Source organism: Electrona antarctica (assembly GCF_951216825.1).
Source record: "Electrona antarctica genome assembly, chromosome: 24".
NCBI classification, from domain to species: Eukaryota; Metazoa; Chordata; class Actinopteri; order Myctophiformes; family Myctophidae; genus Electrona; species Electrona antarctica.
Genome location: NC_136803.1, coordinates 22,823,817 through 22,844,466, shown reverse-complemented (window position 1 = coordinate 22,844,466; position 20,650 = coordinate 22,823,817). Strand labels below are relative to the sequence as shown.

Below are 20,650 nucleotides of genomic sequence, written 5' to 3'. Positions count from 1 at the left end.
TGTAGGAAATGGGCGTACAATTGAGCCTCTCCAGACCGTAATCCGCCAGCAGGCAATTTTTTTTGCCAACGGCTGATTCGTTCTGGCTTATTAGCCAGGCTAGTGGGGACAGGTGTGCAATCATGTGACAACTAAATGGCAGTCCAAAGCTAGGAGTGTGCAGCCATTCCCAGCGACAACCTACCGGGACTTCTAACTAGATAACCAGCTAGGCGTAAGTAATTTCTAGAACCTGCCAACATCTGTTAATCATTATTTCGGAGGAACGATGCTTCACAGACATCTTACCATGTCATGTCAGCATGTAACCACATATTAAAATACATACAAAACATGTTCCAACATCGTGTCACTTAGCACAGCAATAAACACACAAGCACACACCTACATGGAAGTCTTGATGGGGGGGGGGGGGGCTACAGGCCTCTACTATGAATGAATGAGTGAGTGAGTGAATGAATGAGTGAGTGAATGAATGAGGGGGTGGTGTTGATACTAGCGGGCGGTGTTGGAGGGGGGTTTGCCTGCGCAGGACTTCTAACGTCAATTACTACAAAACAATAAATAAGAAAACAAGTGGAGGAGGGAGGCCGACGGGAGCCAATGGGAGACCTGGAATCTACTCTACTACGGCAGCGCAACCTCACCAATCACTGTGGACCTGAAGGGACGGGACTGGCCTGGCCAATGGGAATGAAGACAACAAACCCAGAGACCGTTTCAAAACCACCTTGAAGCGTAACGTAAATGGCAGATCTAAGATATAAGCTATTAAGCTCATAATATTTTCCGTTGGGAACTTGTAGATCTGCTATTGACACTGTGCATCTTACGACAAAGTATATAGGGCTTAGTCACTTAAAACCTGTATTCCCATTGGCCCTATACATATAATTGACCAGTTTCTCAAGGGCCGAAAACAGCCGATCCACAAGCTCAACGTTGCAACGTTTTGTGAGCTTATAGATCGGCAATTATTTGACGCAATGACCAGCCCAGAACGGGGATGCTAGTATTTCCAAGTGGTCCCAATCCTCTCAGCTCACGTCCAATCACACTGAGGGGGGTGGGAGGAGCGTGCAACAAACATTCACGTCGCTTCATATAAACAAATTATAATAAACTACGTTTTGCCGATGAACTACTTAACAGTTCATTCACTCGGAATTCCATTTCAGATTTTCTAAACAAACGGAAGAAATGTCTCCTCCACGCTGGTGGGATATAGTGTGTTTGGATGGATTGTCCGTGATGGGTGAGGCTGGCCTTTGCTACTTAGCTGCGGAAAAGACAGGGGGGGGTAGAGAGGAGAGGGGGTGGGAGGGGAGTGGAGGGGGGGTGGGGTACTTAGGGGCGTGGGTGACACTTGTCTGCACACCTTTTCGTGGTCGCAGCAGACATGGCAGACAGGCAAGCAGCCTCAAATTACAGCCGTTAGCCGGAACTTGTGACTGTCACTTTTTGGCGATTGCGTTTGAGCGACTAGTAAACCAGTGGTTCTCAATGTTGTCCCCAGCGTGACATATTGATTAGTTATAGTCCGGCAGCCGGGGTTGTGGAGTGGGAAATACTGTCTATATACATACGTTCATGAATCCACTTACTGACCGGCTGTCAGCATTGAGCAATTTTTTAACCCATTTTGGGGCGGGAACCCCTTTTGGTGTTAGCATTATGTTATGCTTTAGCTATTGAAAAATAGCAGATCTACAAGCTCATAGCGAGCTTGTAGGTCTGCTATTTTTGAAAAATCGAAGAACCACTGACATAGAAACAGCTTTTTCAGAAAACTGTCAGGATGTAGAGGACATTTTTAGAATCTGATCTCAGGTCAAAATGGGTTAATAGGGGTTTATATGTGACCAATCCATTAACATACTATATAAGGCAAGATTTCCACATTATCATTATGCTTTATGTAGCATGTGACATGTCAAACTAGGGGGTTTCCATGATGGGCGGAAGTGACCCGTCTTGTAAGTGTATAAGGCTGATTTATCTGGCACTAGCGCCACACTGTGGCCTGGAAGATGTATGTATATAGACAATATTTTAGGCCAATAAAAAAAGACAACAAATTTCGCACTTTAAACAAGGGAAGCCTGTTGACTGCCAGACTATTAGGAACCCAAATGGAGGCTTGCAGGTGTCTAACTCTTGACAGAACGTTTGAGAACCACGGCAATAATGAACGGTGACACCGCTGGTTTAATTATTAGCCAAATCACACCACAGTGAAACTAAGTGACACACAGTCTACCACAGTTGGTCGATTAGTGGCGTCGGACTGCTTTACATGTCTGCTTTCACACACACACCGGCTGTACAGTTCAAGTGCTACCCATTGCTCTGTGTTTGTGTGTGTGTGTGTGTGTGCGTGTGTGAACACATGTGTGTGCATACACAGGGTTTAAATTATATTAGGCTGTTTTAAGATGAGGCAGATTTTACTCTGAAAAGCCCCGCCTTCCATCTCCCCTCAAAACCAGGAGTGGATGGAGCTGGCTCATGAACAAACACCATTTATGAAACATTGAGACCTTTGTCATATAATCGGGCCAGGAATATAAAAGAAGACATATCACTGGTTGTTTTCCAATCACTTGCTTTTCTACACCATTTTATTGAGCCATCTAAACAGCGGCAGGTAGCGTTTCTGTCTCTTAGGTGTCGCGAGATTTGGTGGACAGACAGGAAACGGTGGACAGTCTTGCGATACTTGGCACGTTCAGAATCATACTTTGTGCTCTTTAGATACCTCTATAAAATTATAGTGTACACATCGAAAAGCAACACAACAGACAATGTGATATATGCCTTCTTTTATATTCCTGAATGATTATATGACAAAGGTCTTAACGTTTCATAAATAGTGTTTGTTAATGAGCTGGTCCAGCCAGCTCCATTCACTGCCATGTATCGAATTTCCGGTGCGAGATTTGCCACAGAGATCGTCATGGTCGCAGCCCAGTCACGTGACCATGCCTTTTCCTTGTGTAAGCTTCCTTGCCGTAAACCAGGAAGTGAGTGGCAGCAAAACAGCTCCGGGACGGACGGGTTTTATATCATTAAACAAGGACCTAAAGACGTGTCCACACCTCCGAGTCACCCCACGGTTTTGAGAGGACGTGTGGACAGGTCTTTAGCTAAGAGTAAAAAAAAAAAAAGGTTAAAGCTCTATATTGAGAATAATCATTGCTATAGAGCGTCTGTTCAGTAACAGGGGTCTCCAGTTCTCTAATAAACAGAATATACCTTTGCTGGTCAGGATGCCATTTGTATCGGGAGACAGAAACACAAAAATCTATCAGCTTAAATTTCATAGTGTTCCAGTTTTTAATTTTGTCTCCTCATTTAGTAATTTCCAATTATATTAAGTTTGTCGTCATGTATCCTGTCATCTCCTGATTGGATGAAATTGTCTGAAAAATGTTATTTTCTGTTCACCACAGAGGTTACTGAGCAAACTCTCTACTTACCATCAAAATATAGAGCTATCAACTCTTATATAAAGAATACAAATATATCACTTACCCCACCTTAAGAAATAAAGTGAATGTGCGCGTTTAAATCAGAATGTGTCGGCACTTTAAATAGATCAATGCGTTTCTGAAATCGAGCCCGACCCAATGCCAGACTATTGGCTCCGATAGTGATCCCAACGTTGAAAGCTGTGCCTAGACCAATGTTTTGAACCAGATTTTGTATTCAAGAAAAAACCAAAATTGTCTAAATCAATTCAAATAACTTTAAATTTGCTTAAAGTTTCTATTTGAGAACATCAAGAGTACCACAGACGAAAAACAGCCTAATTTCATTCTGACCCCGCCACGAAAAGGCCTCGTTGTCCTGACCCCTTATCTATCATTTATACATTATGGATAAATAGTGTGGCATCCATAATGCAGTTATGCAGGCAACTGAAATGAGTACATCGATATATACACAATATATTCATCTTCATTAGTACATTTAACCACTTAAACGCTCTATACTTCGTAAACTTGACCTTTGGGTCCGTCTTCTCTTTTTGCCTCAATAGACTTCACAACTTAAACATGAATCAAGCCAAAATGTGTTTCTTTGGACAAAACATTGGTCGTCTGGGGTCTAGAAACCTCTGAAATCCGGATCGGAATCAACAACCTGGTATGGGTCAGGCTCCAGCGAGGAAGAGGGGGAAGGGGGAGGAGAGAAGAGGGGAGGGGAGGAAGGTTTGGGGTCGGGTTTGGGGTCGGTGCTGGTGGCTCTATCTGGTGTTTGTCTCACCTGCAGTGGTGCCTGTCTGGAGGTAAGCTCTGCGGGGATTGGTAGACTCCATGCCTCCTCAATAAGAGGGAGCATTTTATTTTTACTCTGTAGGCTATTGAGCTGGGGGTTACTCAACTGAGCCTATGGGGATGGAAAACGGCGTGAAGTCAAAAACAAAAACAAACCAAATAAAAAAAACACCATTCTGTTTCGTCCCCGTCGAGCGCGAGGGGCAGTGCTTTAAAAGTACAATGACACTTTGACAGAGGTTTGGGTTGGAGTTATTTTGTCATGACGCAAGTCCAGACAGAGATATCTTGCTCCATTGTTTAGAAAAATCCTTCCAAAAGTAGCCTCATCGACTTACTTTGCAAAGTGAAACAGCTCTCAAAGTCATACTGATCCTGACAATATATCAACAAAACCCTTCATGTTAACTTTGTAAGATTTTGCCATTTGTATTCGGAAGTAGGACCAAAGTGCATCAGTGGATCCTGATCCTCACTCTTAACCCATTCTGGGCGGGAACCCCTTTTGGTGTTTTACCCCCTCAGGCCGGGAACCCATTTTGGGGTTCTGTACAATATATACAGTATTCAAAAATGTAAAAAATGTGATGCTACTATATAAATATTTGAAGTTTTTCAGAAAACCTAGGTCAGGATTTAGAGGCGTTTTTAGAATCGGCCTCAGGCCTAAAAGCCCACCAAGCCGCAAACAATAAGGTGCAGTATCTTTAAAATATATATATTATATGATGCATTGTCAAAAGCTGCTTTGTGTCTGTTTATGTACTAAAAGGGTGGCTTTGAGACCCAATTCCCTGTGCAATGTTGTATGTCAACGAGGAGACTATTTGTCTAACTATTTGTTATGTCTAACCTCAATGTCTAACCTTCACCAGACTTTAGGTTGGGGGTTTCCGGCCTGATGACATTATCATCCGCTCCCGGCCGGATCATAAGCGTGAAAACGGTATGCCTCCCAGGCTAAATCAAGGTCTAATCAACAGAATAATGGAACAAGATATCTCAGAAATGTTTGCTGTTGCATCACAGCAAGTAAATACAACATGTCATTGCACTTTGAACAATAGTCCCCTTAGTGCAGTACAGTGGCATACTCTGATGGTGCGTTCACACTGGCAGATACAAAATATGCAACGCTACATTTGTAGCTGAAGTTGAAAGCAGCTCAACTTTTTGTAACTTTTGTAACCGTTGTAGCTTTTGTAGCAGCTACAAAATGTCAGATGTAGCGTTGCATCTTCATGGCGCTGTCTTCCATTGACAAAAAATAAAACATGGTAGCCTATATCTTTGTAGGTGCCAGTGTGAAACACAACAAGAGCTTAAACCACCGCCGCAACTGGCGGTCATTCGGGAGTCACAGAACCGCAGTTACAGTCATAACGTCCGTTTTAAACGATGACCTCAAAATCAAAACCAAAAGGACATGATCAGTAATGGCAGATAGGGTAGAGGTTATACAGGCTGGGGTTTCAAAGCTGCTAGCTCCGTCAAAATGTTTACGCATCAGAGAGGATGTCTAGAAAACCGACATCAACCCCAGTTAAAGACACAACGGACCATTCAAAACAAGCTGCTGAGTTTGCCTTAATGCCAAAAAACGAATGGTTGATAATGTAATAATGCTGGGTCATAATGTAAGTTATCGTCTCTGTCGGGTGAAAACCTCATATTCAAAACTGTTACATTTCAGCATTCAAATTTAAAAGCAGCAGACCTACAAACATTTCGAGCTTGCAGAACTGCTACTTTTGATGGTGTAGTGTAGTATGTTTCAGGAAGGGCATAGATTAACAAAAAAACAACAAAGAAACACAAAAAGGTAGAATATGGGAATAAGAGGTTTCTGCCCGATAGCGACGATATCCTGTACAGAGAATGGCAGCGTTGGTTTTAAACTAAACACTCGAGCAAAACGAAGTGTAAAGGGGGAGGAGGGGGGATTCAAAATGTGTTCATCCTGAGATCCTGCTTGCTGAACATTATGAAGAGAATTGTGCCTGATTTATATTTGGTTGTGTGCCATGTTGCACACCGACAATAACAGATCTTCAAACTCACGGCGTCGCAACGTGACACGTCGTGTGAGTTTGAAGGTCTGCTAGTTGACACCAGTGCATAGGCATAGCCAAGCATAAATGAGGGGGAATCCCTGGTGTAGGCTCATGCACAGGCAACAGAACTGTTCTGCAATGACATGAGGTGCAGTGCGTTTATTTATTGGATTGTCCTTTGGTGTGTGCACAGGCCGCGTTGAAAGAGAGTTACAACAGACTTTGATCTCACCGCGATGCGACCACATGGTTGATGCGAGCGTGCTTCATAGACACCCCTCCAGAGCGGTCAACCGGAACTACATAGTAGTGTTTGGAATTGGAACTGACATGGCAACAATGCCTCTAAAACAACACACAGCCAAAAGCCATTTCACTTCCATCCATAGGGGCGCTACAAATGTCAGGTCGTGCACCAGCTTTAGTACAAATTAATCGTGCAAGTCAAGTGACACAGACTGTCAGAAAGGGTTTTGATAATGCATACCGTTCACTTGTAATTAGGTTAGAAACAGTTTGTGGCCGGGACTGACACAGCCCTGGGTAGGCCACCCAGCCTGGTGAGGAGCACCGTTTTCTAGTCATCTCTGAGCACACCCAAAACAAATATAAATAAATGATATGCATGTGCCTTGTTTACAATGGAAGTCTGTTGGTCGTAACTCTCTCTCAATGGCTCTGCGTGTTAACCAAAGGGACTAAAAGATGTGAAATGATAAACAACCTGTTGCTGTACGACTAGGTACAGAGGAGCAACACCCACGTCTAGGTCAGAATAAAAGCTGCATGAAGTCGTTTCCCTCCCTTGACATTCTTCAAGTGTTAATGACGGAACATAAACTAAGGGATATCATTTACTGATTGTCGCAGGGGGAATCGTTTAAGGATGTACACCGCGTGGTTCTCAAAGTGGGGTGCGGGGAGGACCCCCAATGGACCTTCAAGCAAGGGGGTTCCAGGGAGTCCCCAGATACATTATGGATATTTAGGAACTGGAGAACCCTTATGTGGCTGTAACCAAATGGACCCGTAAAGGGCCCATTGGGGCGAGAACCACCGAGTGTACACACAACCAAAGACCCTGTGACGTCGTCGATACTACGATAATCGGTGATCGGCCGATATTCACTCCGATCGGTAATTTACCCCATCTGTGATCGGCAATTTACTCTATCTGGAGAAACTGATCTTTTACACCATTTAAGTGGTATAAATGTCAACCAGATATATAGTATAATATAATTTTGCATCTTTGTGACAGGCCTAAACACTTCCTCCCCACACACAGGAACAGTTTTGACGTGGATTTTGACATAATCATTTTGGAAATATTCAAATTTGCCCCCAACGCACAAGATCAGTATCGGCCGATCATGAGAAAAACAATCGGTGATCGGGATCTGTCCCCCCAAAAAAAGAAAACCTGAGCAAAGCATCCCCAACAACAACCCCTGAAATGCCAAAGATAAACGAGCCTCGCCGCCCGGCCGGCACACCCACCTGCAGACACTTGATGCGGTGCGTGAGCGCCGCCGTGTTGGTGCACGCCTTGCTGCGCGTGGCGTTGATGTAGCACTTGATGGCGTCGTGCGGCTGGTTGCACGACTCGTACAGCGTGCCCAGGTCCATCCAGGCGGCGGCGTGGCTGTGGTCCAGCTGCACGGCACAGATGTAGGCCTGCAGCGCGTCCATGGGCTGGTTCTGCTGCTGGTACAAAACCCTGCGCCCCGCCCAGGAGGACGTGAACGGTGTTCATTTTGTATGATGGAGGACGTGAACGGTGTTCATTTTGTATTTTGACTGAAAGGCCTATTCAGAAGTCCAGGTTTTAGGTGATGAGGTGAGCACCGAAAGGGTGGTCACTAGTGATGGGAGATTAATCGGCAAACACATCGGTACAGTATGGGCCGATTCTAGGTGTTTTTAGATGAATCGACATCGGTTTGATTAATCGGTCTGTCTTTACAGATAAACAAGCCCAAAGTAACAGCTTGAACAGATCTACAAGCTCGCAATATTAAATATAAAAAAGGTATTAAAGTTAAATCTGACTTGCCTAAGCCTGCAGTGCAGACACCCTGTTGCATGTATTTTTCAGAATGATTATAATTTTTCAATACAGAATGAGATCATATCGACATCGGTAATATCGGTTATCGGCCATAACAGCAATTAACACCCTGAGCGTCATAAATGGAGGTCTCACGCTCAGGACAGCGATTAATCACAGGACGGAACTTTATTGATATCATAACCGCATCACTCACTGGACAACATTCAATGTAATTTCCGGTTGGGACGTCATCCAAAATGTTCCCCCCCATTTTAGTGGATGAGACCGAAAATCTTAAAACCTGAATAACTCTCGATCTAAATCAATCCGTCTCAATTCTAACCAAAGATTATGTTTTGACGGCCCATCGCGGTCCCGTCGCTAGTCGCGTTAGAATTAATCATACCTCCCGTTGTTGTCGATCGCCTCGGGGGTGTTTTGGCTACATCTAGCTACTGTACTTCAGCTACATCCAAGGTGGCGCCTGGTCCACCTTGAAATGTGCTCCGTTGCTGCAAATCGCTGGGCGCTCTGATTGAATGGTCCTAAATACCCCCGGGCGTTCGGGGTGTTAACCCATTCTGGGCGGGAACCCCTTTTGGTGTTAGCATTATGTTATGCTTTAGCTATTTAAAAATAGCAGATCTACAAGCTTGTAGGTCTGCTATTTTTGAAAAATCGAAGAACCACTGACATAGAAACATAGCTTTTTCAGAAAACTGTCAGGATGTAGAAGACATTTTTAGAATCTGATCTCAGGTCAGAATGGGTTAATTATATCAGATATCGGCCAAAATGTCTCATCGGCACATCCCTAGTGGTCACCTTATGAGGTGACCACCTTTTCGGTGGTCACCTAATGAGGTGACCACCTTTTCGGTGGTCACCTCATTACAGAGAACTGGACTATGAATAGGCCTTGAAACTATATGCAGGGAAAACCTACTCAAATGCTTTACTTCAGTAAAAGTTTCAATACTCATTTCAAGTTTTCAAATGTATACAAATCTTTTGAAAATAGCCAAAATGTATATAGGGCTGAAGTGGTTACTCTATGTTTCGTAATAATAATCAAGATCTAGAAAGGAACTATAAATGTAGTGGAGTAAAAGTAAAAAAAAATTACCTCCGAGATGTACTGGAGTAGAAGTAAAAGTACTGGAAATTGGAAATACTCAAGTACAGTACATTGATACCTTTACTTAGGTAAAACATTTGAGTACCTTTTCCACCACTGCCAGTGTACAAGCTCACAACAACAGCAGTGGGGCCCTTTATCAGCAGGCAACACTGTCGTAGGGGTGGGTGTGAATCAGGCCTTACCCTATAGAGCACCAGGTGTCTGCACTAGCCTCCGATTTGTCGATGGACTGCCGGTAGGAGATGAATGCATCCTGGACCTTCCCAATACTCGAATAGCACCTGGGGGGGAAATCAGAAGCAGTCCTCTCAAAACCAACTAGTTTAGAAAGGCAGCTACTAGCTGGCACTGGGTAGAGGACAGAGTATAGCAACTTGCAATGAGCCTGGTCTTCAAGCTACTCAAGTGCCCATGTTAACCCATTTTGGTGTTTTAAACATTATGTTATAATTTAGCTATTGAAAAATAGCAGATCTACAAGCTCATAGCGCGCCACCGAGTGGCGCGCTACGAGCTTGTAGGTCTGCTATTTTTGAAAAATCGTGAATATATTTATTGCAGAAAACTGGAGGATTTAGAATAATCTTTTTAAATTTTGAGGTCAGGCCTAAATGGGTTAAACCACTTCACTACAGAGGGTAACACCCACAGGCACAACACCAGAGGGAGCTCCACTGATAGCTAGTCCAGGGGGTTCAGACTCATTTTTACTGGCCATGGGCCAGTAAAAAATCTACTCCAGTTGTTGCAAGTTCAAACTTGCACACTTGTGCATTCTTTCTTCCTCCAACCTGCTTTCTTCCTCCAACCTGCTGTCATGGCCCACGCGCACATACGCGCACGCACAGTCGCACACACACACACACAAGCAAGTTGCAGAGAGCAGTTGCTCAGCTTATGCTGCCATTTTTTAGCATGCTCAAGTACTAGTATATGCTCCACTGAGTAGCTGTCAATGGGCCGCACCCAAGGGGCCAGTGAGGCGCTCCAACGTTGAAGCACTGGGTCCTAGTGGTAAGAGGAAGGACTGCAGGCGGACCCATGCTTTAACACATAGGACCATCACTCCCTACGTCACCCATACGTCACCCCAGACCTCAAATGCCGGAGGAGGTACTTCCGGCAGTCTTCCGGGTGCTTCAAAGCGCCACTGAGCAACTTCATCGAAATGAATAGCTTGGGGGCGGGGCTAGTGCTCCAGTTCGGTCTCTATCCTTTACATACTCTATGGCCGCACCCCAAATGTAATTCACCTTTAGCTAAGCCCCGCCCTCTCCCACTTAGACACTCCCACTTGGACACTTTCCATTCATTCCAATGTAAATACCATGGATTTTACACATTAAATACTGGTTCATTTTTGGCACCAGACCTTCAAAATCTCTTCCAAATCCGTCAACAAGGCCTAACGTATGCACTGGGAAAAAAAGTGACATTTCTTTTTTGAATCATATAGGAAAACTATTGGTGGAGAGGTTTGTCTAACCCCGAGTGGAATAGTAAGAGAGTGGCGACACGTTTTGATCTCGCCGCAAAGCGGGTGCCAATGGGCTATAGTTCCAAACATTGGAACTATCCCATTGAGATAAAATGAGCACTTCCGCATTCCATTGATACAATGGGAGTCAATGCTAGTGTCGTCACTCTCTTACTAGATTACTCTGGTCTAACCCATGTTATGCTTAGCTGTGATTGGACCATAGCAGTTTGAGGAGGAGCTTAGCTATAGGTCAATTTATTGTCCAATGCCAATCCAAATGGTTTAGCAACCGTTGCTAAGCTGGGCAAGCTTCCGTCACCTCACAGCTGTCAATGTTATTTTTCAGGAAAGTTACACGACTCACCCGCCCAGGTGATAGCAATAATACTAATCACTTTAGTCTTACCGTGCATTACATGGCATATAAAAGTTATAAAACTTTCACTCTCTGCCTTTCTTTCCATCACACACAGAAACACGATAAAAAAAACTAATCACCCTTTGCACCACGGAATGGTTTTGAACATGCAAGGTTTATGCCAAGCTGTGTGGATATGTCCGTTACCCACCTGCCAAGGAAGTACCAAGATTGTCCAGAGTTGGGGTCGGCCTCCAGGGATTTCTGCAGACATTGGATGGCATAGCTGTCCTTGTTGGCTCTGTCCCCCAGCTGTTCCACCGTGTGGTGCATCCAGCCTGCACACAGCAGTCAACAGCCATTTAACACTCTAGTAGTCTTAGTAAAAAGGACTGAGTTGCAATTGTGTTTTAAAGAAATAATAATTCAACTAGAATGATGCTAGCTTGTAATACATTATGCAATATCTAGATCTAAACTTTTCTTAACTCTTTGCCTGCCCTTGCGGTAACCGACGTAATAAATCACATTGTCTATTTTTACCGTTTACCGTCATTGATTCAGACACTACACTTACGGTACTACCGTAAAGCAGCGTTCCCCTTCGCTAGGCAACGCTCGGATTGGTGCATATTTCCCTCCTCAAGATGGCCTGTTATGGGCGCCGCGATTTTTAGCGTTTCTTTAATTGAGCGATTGCGTTGATTGATCAAAACCGGAGTCGTTTAGCACTCAATACTAAATTGTCTGCACCTAGCTATAGCCCTTATACCCTTAGCTATAGCCGATTTTGGCTATAGCTAAGGGGGAAGTGAACCGGAAGGGTTTTCAAGGGTTCAAGGGTTTTCAAGGTAAACATTTCTTGCTTGAGATGCAGTCTGCCTTTGATGCACAAATGCAAAACATAAATGGACAAATACCATTGGTCTATGTACTCAGTTGTTCTATGTAAAGTTATGAAAATATCAAACAAAAATATTCTGACTATTATAATTGTCATAAGAGATCACAATAACAGTATCGAAAAACACAGTTTCCCCTCAGTAATAATGTTCTTGCTCGTTGCAGCAAGCTCCCCTCTAATTTCCCAATTTACCAAGGCCAAGGCAGTAGCGCTTACTCAGCATTCAGCACCACGGACAGAGTCGTTTAGTGATTTGAATTTTGGCCCTAGATACACCTTGTCCCGAGTCTAGGCTACACCCACCGGGAAGTGGAAAAGTGCGCAAAACAAATCAAAACTAATTTCACTGTGGAGCCTACCTAGCGACTGCAGAGCAATGGACATCAGAAAGTGGTTTGGTAATAAAAAAATCACACCTGTGTGAACTGAGTGGTGCAGTGACATCACACACTAACCATAGCAACCATGCTCACCTATACGTGGCCCCACGTACAGGTACACACATACATAGACACATAGATACAGACAAAGCTGGTTATTGGAGTGGTTTGCACCACTCAAAAAATAAAATAAAAAAGGAAAATCACACCCGTGTGAAGTGAGGGGCGCTCCAATTATCGTACATCATCCAAAATGTTGGTCCCTTATTGGCCAAGGGTTCCCACTGACAGACATATGCCGATTTTCTCAGACACATACGACGTAAATTCTCCGTTCATTGTTTGTTCAGACAACACAAACATTAGTTCTCCGTTCATTGTCAATCTGTCATTTTTAAATGTTTGTAACACAAACATTAAAGCTGTATATAGGAGGGGCTAGCGCCCCTCAATAAAGAAAACACCTGCGCTGAGGCAAGTAGCAGCACTAGCGATGAAAATATCACCACCGAGCCTGGCCCCGAGCATGATTCAGACTCGAAGAGCTGCCGCCTCCTCCAGCCGTGGAAGAGCCCTCCACCTCAGCCCCGGTGAGCCAGCCACACCCGCCGCCTCAGCCCCCTGGGTGTGTGCCCACTGTGCCGGTTGATTTACTTGTGACACACCAGCAACCGCTGAGCGGGACCATTGATGATATGGCGTCGAGAGCAGAGAGGGGAAGTGGACTCTTTGTGTCAATGATGGATTACACGCTAGAACTAGAACTAGCGAAGGCATATATCCACATCCCCAAAAATGCCACCTACACTTCAGAACAAAATCATAGCTCTAATGAGGGACAAAATAAGTAGTTGTAGAAATAGGGGATTGCTGGTTCTGAATAAAGCGAGGCGCATGAAAGGCTGTTGGTAATGGCCACTACAGAGCACTGTGATGCGTTAAGTCTGACAAACCTGGTCCTTTCTGAGCTGAATAAAGCAGGCGTGGGCACAGACAAGATACTCAGTCAATGCTATGATGGTGCAAGCGTAATGTCTGGGAAAAGAGGGGGAGTACAGAAGATATTGCAGGAGAAAATTCAACAAGTTGTGCCATATGTGCAACCATCAACTACTCCACTCCATGTCAGCTGAAAATGCACTAAAAGCCTTTTTCGAAGTGTGTGATATGCTTTATCATTTCCTGAAACAAACAACGGTGGCCGTAGTGTACAAGGGAGAACGACTGAAAAGGCTACTCGACCAAAGATTGACTGGTCACTATGACAATATTGTACAGTTCTTTGCCCAGGATGAAAGCAGCAGTGGCCTTGTGCCCACGGAACTGAAAATAGAGGCAGCCGGGCTCCTAAAAGCTATCACTAAAAACCATTTCAAGTTTACTGCAGTGATGGTACACAAAATCCTCACACTCCTTGATCCTACTAACAGTAAGCTACAGGATAAAACAACAGACCTCTATACAGGAGTGACGCTTGTAAAAAGTGCGTTGACTTGACGTGGAGTTCCAAGCTATTTGGAAACGGATCAAAGCAGCACCGCGTTCCAAATGCGCACAAGACGCACAGACACAGCAAACCACATACAGCACCTGCAACTCCACTCCCAAAGAGAGTGTGTCAAGACCCTGCACACCTGCACAGTAGGCCAAGAGTCTACTTCTTCAGCACACTAGACAGTGTTACTGAAGAAATTAAAACAGGATTCAGTGAACGGAACAGCCAGCTTGTTGAGGCGATGTGTGCCCTTGACCCAGCCAGTAAACACTTTTTGGATGTACAGAAGTTTAAAACCACTGTTGGAGCTCACCAACACAGCTTTGGTGGAGTCTCAATTTAATGTAGCTCGAGAGTTCTCTCTCAAATGGCCGCTGCAGACGCGTCCTCTACTAGTACTACTAATGAGAATTGGACCCCCGCTGTGATCCTACAGCGCTATTCTGAGCCTCTCCAAGCCATGCCAAGCGTGCTTATCACTCTGAAACACAGAATTACATTTTAATCCTCAGCTACGTGTGAGAACACCTTCTCAACTTTGACCAACGTATTCAGTCCACACAGACGAAGCATGCATCACAAAAGAAGAAAAGCAAACTTGATTCAATTAGCGTTTGAAGCGGACCTTACAACAAAAAAAAACAATGGGACGTCCTATGGAAGGAGCGCTTACTCAGGAAGTTCAACACAGAGACGAGGAGGCTGCAACTCTACTGACTCATGGCTGGGTAAGTGACCCACCAGAGACAATATAAGATCTCCGATCTCATCTTTTTTTTGTTTTTCATGGCCAAATTAAAAGATGTAGCCTAATGTTGAATTTGTTGTTTTAGAAAATGTTATGTCCTGACTGGGCTGCAGTTTTGATTGATTGATCGATCATTGATGATCGAATAGCCTACAGGTTTGCACACTTATGCTTTATTTACTTGCTTTCAGTGCAATTCAGACACTCACCGTTAGATTGATTGATTCATGATTGAATACTTTATATAACATTTTGCAGATTGTACACTTAATTCAAGAAATGCTGCAGTTTTGATTCAGTAACTCAGGTTATTTGATTGGTTGAATAGGCTACTGGTATTAACAGTTTTTTAAATGTTTTTTTTTGTGGCTTTCGCCTTTATTTTATAAATTTTTTTATGGAGGGACAGACAGTAGGCTGACAGGAAATGGGGAGAGAGATGGGGGGAAGACATGCAGTAGGCAGTAGTAAGGCCGTCGGGATCGGGAGTCGAACCCGTGGCACACTGCCAGACTGGATTACCAGTCAAGGTGCCTGGACCACTGAGCCATGGCCCAGGCCGTATTAACAGTTTTTACCACACTTAAATAGGCCTATTTAACAGCAGTGCCAGTAAATTATATTTTTTTTCAGCATTCAGCTGTTGCATTGTTAAATCAATCAACATATGGCAACAGGGTGATAACCCAGTACTGTTCAGTTTTACTATGTAAAAACATGTGAGGGGCTGCGCCCAAGCTCAATGTCGATGCTGCGAGACGTAGTGGTGAAGGTTTGAACTGCAGACGGGCCCCTGCATTTATCATGAGGAAACCTCGCGACGCTGGGGTTCAACATTGAGCGCTCGGTTGCACTTCCACATTTGGACACCAACTGTTGGTGCCCAAATGCGGAAGTAGACGGTTCTTCCGGGTGCTTCAAAACGCCACTGAGCAACTTCCATTGAAATGAACCGCAGGGGGCGGGGCAGTCCGCCCTCTATGCTTTATAACTATGGGCGGCTGGAGAGAGAGTGTGAGAGAGAGAGTGTGAGAGAGAGAGAGAGTGCGAGTGTGTGTGCTTACCTAGCTGCTGTAAGGTAGTGGCCTTCACCTGTGCAGGGAGATCTTGGGTCTGCAGGAGGCTCTCGTATGCCTCCTTGGCAGCTCGATATCTCTTCTGTGAAAGACACGTTACAATCATTCCAATGGTGACAGAGAGCTGAGATTTGGTGTAATAGGTTCCATGTACAGCAGCCATATTGGAGATAAATTGAGTCACCGTGTGGTGATCTGAATGACAGCTAAGATACTACTGCTGTTATCCAAGAAGTAAAATGCTAAAAAAAAATGAAATATTCCCCGCAAAACATTCCCCCCCCCCCCCCCCCCCCAAACAGCAAAAAAGGATGTTTCCGTATGAAGGCAGCTAAGAGGTGTGTGTGTGTGTATTCCACTGCAGCCCTGGTTTCTGACACAGCACAAACACACATTAGTCTTGAGGCGCACACACACACACACAGCGAGAGAGAGGGAGAGAAGAGACTTTCTTGTTTCCGTAGCAACCTCAGCGAACAGACAAGAGGAAACCTACCCCATCGATCTGTCAGGCAGCAGCACCTCGTTCAAAACATCTTTGTTTAACCTCACCGCCCACACCAACCCTCTGATGTGTACTACACCCAATCCAGTGCTTCTCAAACTTTTTTGAATTTGAGATATTCCAAAACAAAAATTCTAAAATAACAAATGCGCAAGCTCGCAGCGTGTGACAAATTTACACGCTGTGAACTTGCATATCTGCTATTTTATAAAAAACAGATTTAAAACGACCGTGATCGCTGTATCTACATATTTTGCAGAGGATCCCCTAGTGCCCCCCCCTCTCCTCCCCCAAGGACCCCTGGGGGTCCCCAGACCCCACTTTGAGAACCACCGTGATAACCTACGCTAGTAGTAGCTAACCACGTCCACATAGAAAACAACCAGTCCTCAGCAGGAAAAAAAAAACAAAAAACCCAAAGCTACAAAAGGACAAGCAGGCTCTTACCTGAATCTCATACAGATGAGCGATGTGGAACTGGACTGTGGAGGAGAGCACACGGAAAGAAGCAGCGACATTAGACGAAGAACAAAATCTAATAAACCTTCTGTTGCCGTCAGGCAGAAACCTTGCATCTCTCTCTTTAAAAAAAAAGATTTTTACAGTGTCGCACAAAAGTAGCTAAAATAGCGGATCTGCAAGCTCGCGACACGACGTGAGATTGGATCAAAACGTTTCCCTTAAAAGTGATAGTTTTGAAAAACGACAATTTGATGAGGATAAAGGCCTCCTGCGGAGAGTTGTAGGTCCTTTAAAGAGAAGCGTGGCATCAGAGGGTAGAAATAGGTCTGTCTGTGTGTGTGTGTGTGCGCGCCTGCATTAAAGAGAGCAGGTAGGACACAAGCTTCCTTTGTCTGCCTCCAACGCTGCAGTGTCTGTGATCTGAGCTGCCTGACTGACTTTCACCAGATGGAGAGGAAGAAAGAGAGAGAGAGGGCTCACTGTGTGTGACTGTGTGTGTGTGTGTGTGTGTGTGTGTGTGTGTGTGTGCGTGCGCGCGTGTGTGTGTCACAGCCAACAGGAGCTGGAATGCAGTGTGTTCGGAAGGCGAGAGAGAGAGAGAGAGAGAGAGAGAGAGAGAGAGGCTGGATATTGGCGTCTCCGTGGTAACAGGTGCTGAGGCTGGTAAGATGTGATGATGACAGCAGCATATCAAATAATATGAGCGTTCCACATGGACCGATCACAGACACTGCAACAACACCACACCTGCTACATCAATGACAATGCTTTGTCACGCCGATTGCCCCCAATTGCCCCCCCCAATTAGCAGATCTGCAAGCTTACTTGTGGCACGGTAACCTTATCGGCTATGCCAGGGGTTCTCAACGTTTTTGGCTGGGGACCCCCGAAAATGCTTTGGCCATGTCTCGCGATAAAGTCAAGAATAATAGCAGATATACACGCTCGCAGCACGCCACTTGGTGCCGTGCTGCGACCTTGTACATCTGCTATTTTTGAAAAATAGCCTATAGGCATTGTAGAATCGGATTCATGTCTTAATGCAGTGGTTCCCAAAGTGGCTAAGCCAGTTTGGTTGCCCTTGTTTTTTACCGATATTTGCTGGGCAATTTAACAGACGTCACAAGCTGTATTAGAACTGCATTTTCTTTTTTGTGCCAGTGGTTTGATTTCATTCACATGTTTCTCCAGACATGAAATCATGACAATTCTCAATAACATCATGTGATAGAATTGATTCTCGATGCCTATCCCTGCAGCTAAGGTCAGAAAGTATACCTTCAGACAAGCACTTTTTTAATAAACACATACAGTATGTGACTCTTTTTGATACAGAGCCTGCCATGGCAGCAAGACTGTTCAGGAGCATGTCTGAAATAAATGTCAGGGCTAAAATCTACAAATATGAAATAAATGCTTAAACATGTAGCTAGGTGTAATGTTAGACCACAAGTGAACATTTCAACTGCCGATTCTACTCAATGGCTCCGAGACATGGACACTTTCAAAGAAATTAGAGAACCGGTTGGATGGCACTTACACCCGCCATCTAATGAGGGCAAAATCTCTCTTGGAAGAGCCACCTACCGACAAATCTAATATACGGCAACCCTCCCCGTGTTTCTTCACTAGTCCGATCGAGAAGAACACAGTTTGCCGGCCACTGCTACAGAGCTGACAATGAGGTTATATCTTCCCTTCTACTCTGGAAACCTGCCTCAAAGCAGACCAGAGGAAGAAAACTGTCGTTCCCTGATGTCATCGCTAGGGACACATGCATCAGTAAGCAGGAACTGGGGATGGCAATGAAGGACCGGTAAATCTGGCGTGGCATTGTGAAATCTATGATCTCGACCGCGGTCGAAAATGATGATGATTCAAGCCCGTTTTCTCAACTCGTTGTTTTCTGTAAGACATTACTTTATCAGCCTAAATATCTCTAAAACTGGTGGGTCAAACTGAATAACCAATGTCAATTTGAAGCTATGATTCCCTGCTTTCATATGACGTGAAAAAACAAAAATGACTAAAACTTCCAATGGCAGGCCCTCAGTCAAGGTGTGTCATATCATCTGTGAATGAATCTCAAGTTCTTGAAATGACACTGTTGTGTGTAATTTCAATGTGTGATTGTGGAGTTCAATCGATTTCATACGTGCGCTGAGAACAAAACTTAACCAAAGTGATGGTTTGGGCCAACGGGCCTTCATCCGGGCAAACATTCCAGTGGTCAGACTATTACTTGGCCTCTCACCTACAACTCATCTAACCAGCGGGTGGGATGGCTCAGGGTAGAGGACAGAGTACAGCAACTTGCAATGGGCCTGGTCTACAAGATACACTACGGCACAAAGACAACCATGTACCCGTCAAACTACGTCAAAAACATTAAAGACGTCCACAAACAACACAGCGGAGGGAGGTCCACAAATCAGATTTGGCTCAAACAAGGGGATACATTTGTTCTACTGCTGTCATGCCACCAAAATGTGGAATGCCCTACCAACAGTACAAAATGTGAAATCCTACTCTCCTTTAAAACCGCAATAAAAGAGCACTTATAGGTGGCTTCAATTCGGAACTGGCCTCTGTAAAACATTCCACTTTTTGATTAGTGCTTGTTTATATGATGTTTTCATGGGTTCCTTTTAGAACTGTATTTGTATATCTCTTCTGTGCTTTATTTGTAAACTGTTAATAAAGTAGTAAATCAGCCAACCCAGCACCCAACAGCTTTTAAAGTTTTCATAGCAAACAAACAGCTTAGTTCATGCATGTCATCCTTGTCAGACACAAACCTCGTATGTTTTTTTCATGAATGATTGGGCTATATTTCATTGTATGAGTGTCGGGCAAAAGTAGTGAAAATATTAACTGCATTGAATCCACGCACAGGTTATATATTTTTTCTTTAATTTAAAAGTAACGGCAGTGGAAATGTGTTTGAGAGAAGACAAGTGAAGTTGCTTACTTTCAGCTTTGGACAAAGTGCAGGGGTTGGAGTCAATCAAAGCCAGCTGAAAATGCTGCAGAGAGGTGGAAAAACAGCAGAGTCAAATCAGCAGCTAGCAATACAGGACACAGCAACACAACTAAACCACAGCCATACGTTACACCAGAGGTGGGCAACTTTGACGATGGAGAGGGCCACTATATTTCCACAATCACTCCAGAGGGCCACATTATTGCATATTAATGGCGTAGCAAAAACCTACAAGCTCAAAACGTGTCGCACTGCGACACATTTTGGACTTGTAGATATGCTATTTTGGCTATTATTTGAATTATTTTTTGCTATTTTTTAATCGGAATCCTGAAAAGTAAATGTTTTATTTAATTTCAAATGCCTTTAATTATAGTTATGTTAACTTTATGAACTAAATACAAATACTTGTATTGGCAAGACAATAACATTTTAATACTAGTCATTAAGCTACAAATGTAGGCTGAAGTAATTCAAGCGGGTCATGTTTGCATGTTTGGAATTGTAACAGCTGAAATCAATAATATATCAGTATTCCGATATGAACCTGAGGGCCACATTAAAGGGGCATTCCACTCATTTTCAACATTTTACTATGTCATTAATATACCTTAGAGCTGTTGTGTGGAAATAATAAAAAAGTCGCCCCATTCTGTGTTTCCTAGAACTGGAGGTCTGAAAAAAATCATTAACATGGTGAAACACATCTTGATGATGTCATCAAGATGTGT

General features: G+C 44.0%; 1 protein-coding gene across 3 annotated transcripts in view; it reads right to left on the bottom strand.

Annotated features, from left to right (window-relative positions):
- LOC306917479 (lysine-specific demethylase 6A-like) overlaps positions 1-20,650 on the bottom strand; it is a 61,782-nt gene that overhangs the window by 21,124 nt on the left and 20,008 nt on the right. For all 3 annotated transcript variants that reach the window (XM_079495715.1, XM_079495717.1, XM_079495716.1), the window contains exons 7-12: positions 19,908-19,962; positions 16,922-16,956; positions 15,958-16,051; positions 11,578-11,704; positions 9,711-9,809; positions 7,835-8,054 (exon numbers count right to left, since the gene is read on the bottom strand). In XM_079495715.1, the coding sequence (XP_079351841.1) occupies positions 7,835-8,054; positions 9,711-9,809; positions 11,578-11,704; positions 15,958-16,051; positions 16,922-16,956; positions 19,908-19,962 (630 nt within the window). The remainder of the gene's footprint in view (positions 1-7,834; positions 8,055-9,710; positions 9,810-11,577; positions 11,705-15,957; positions 16,052-16,921; positions 16,957-19,907; positions 19,963-20,650) is intronic.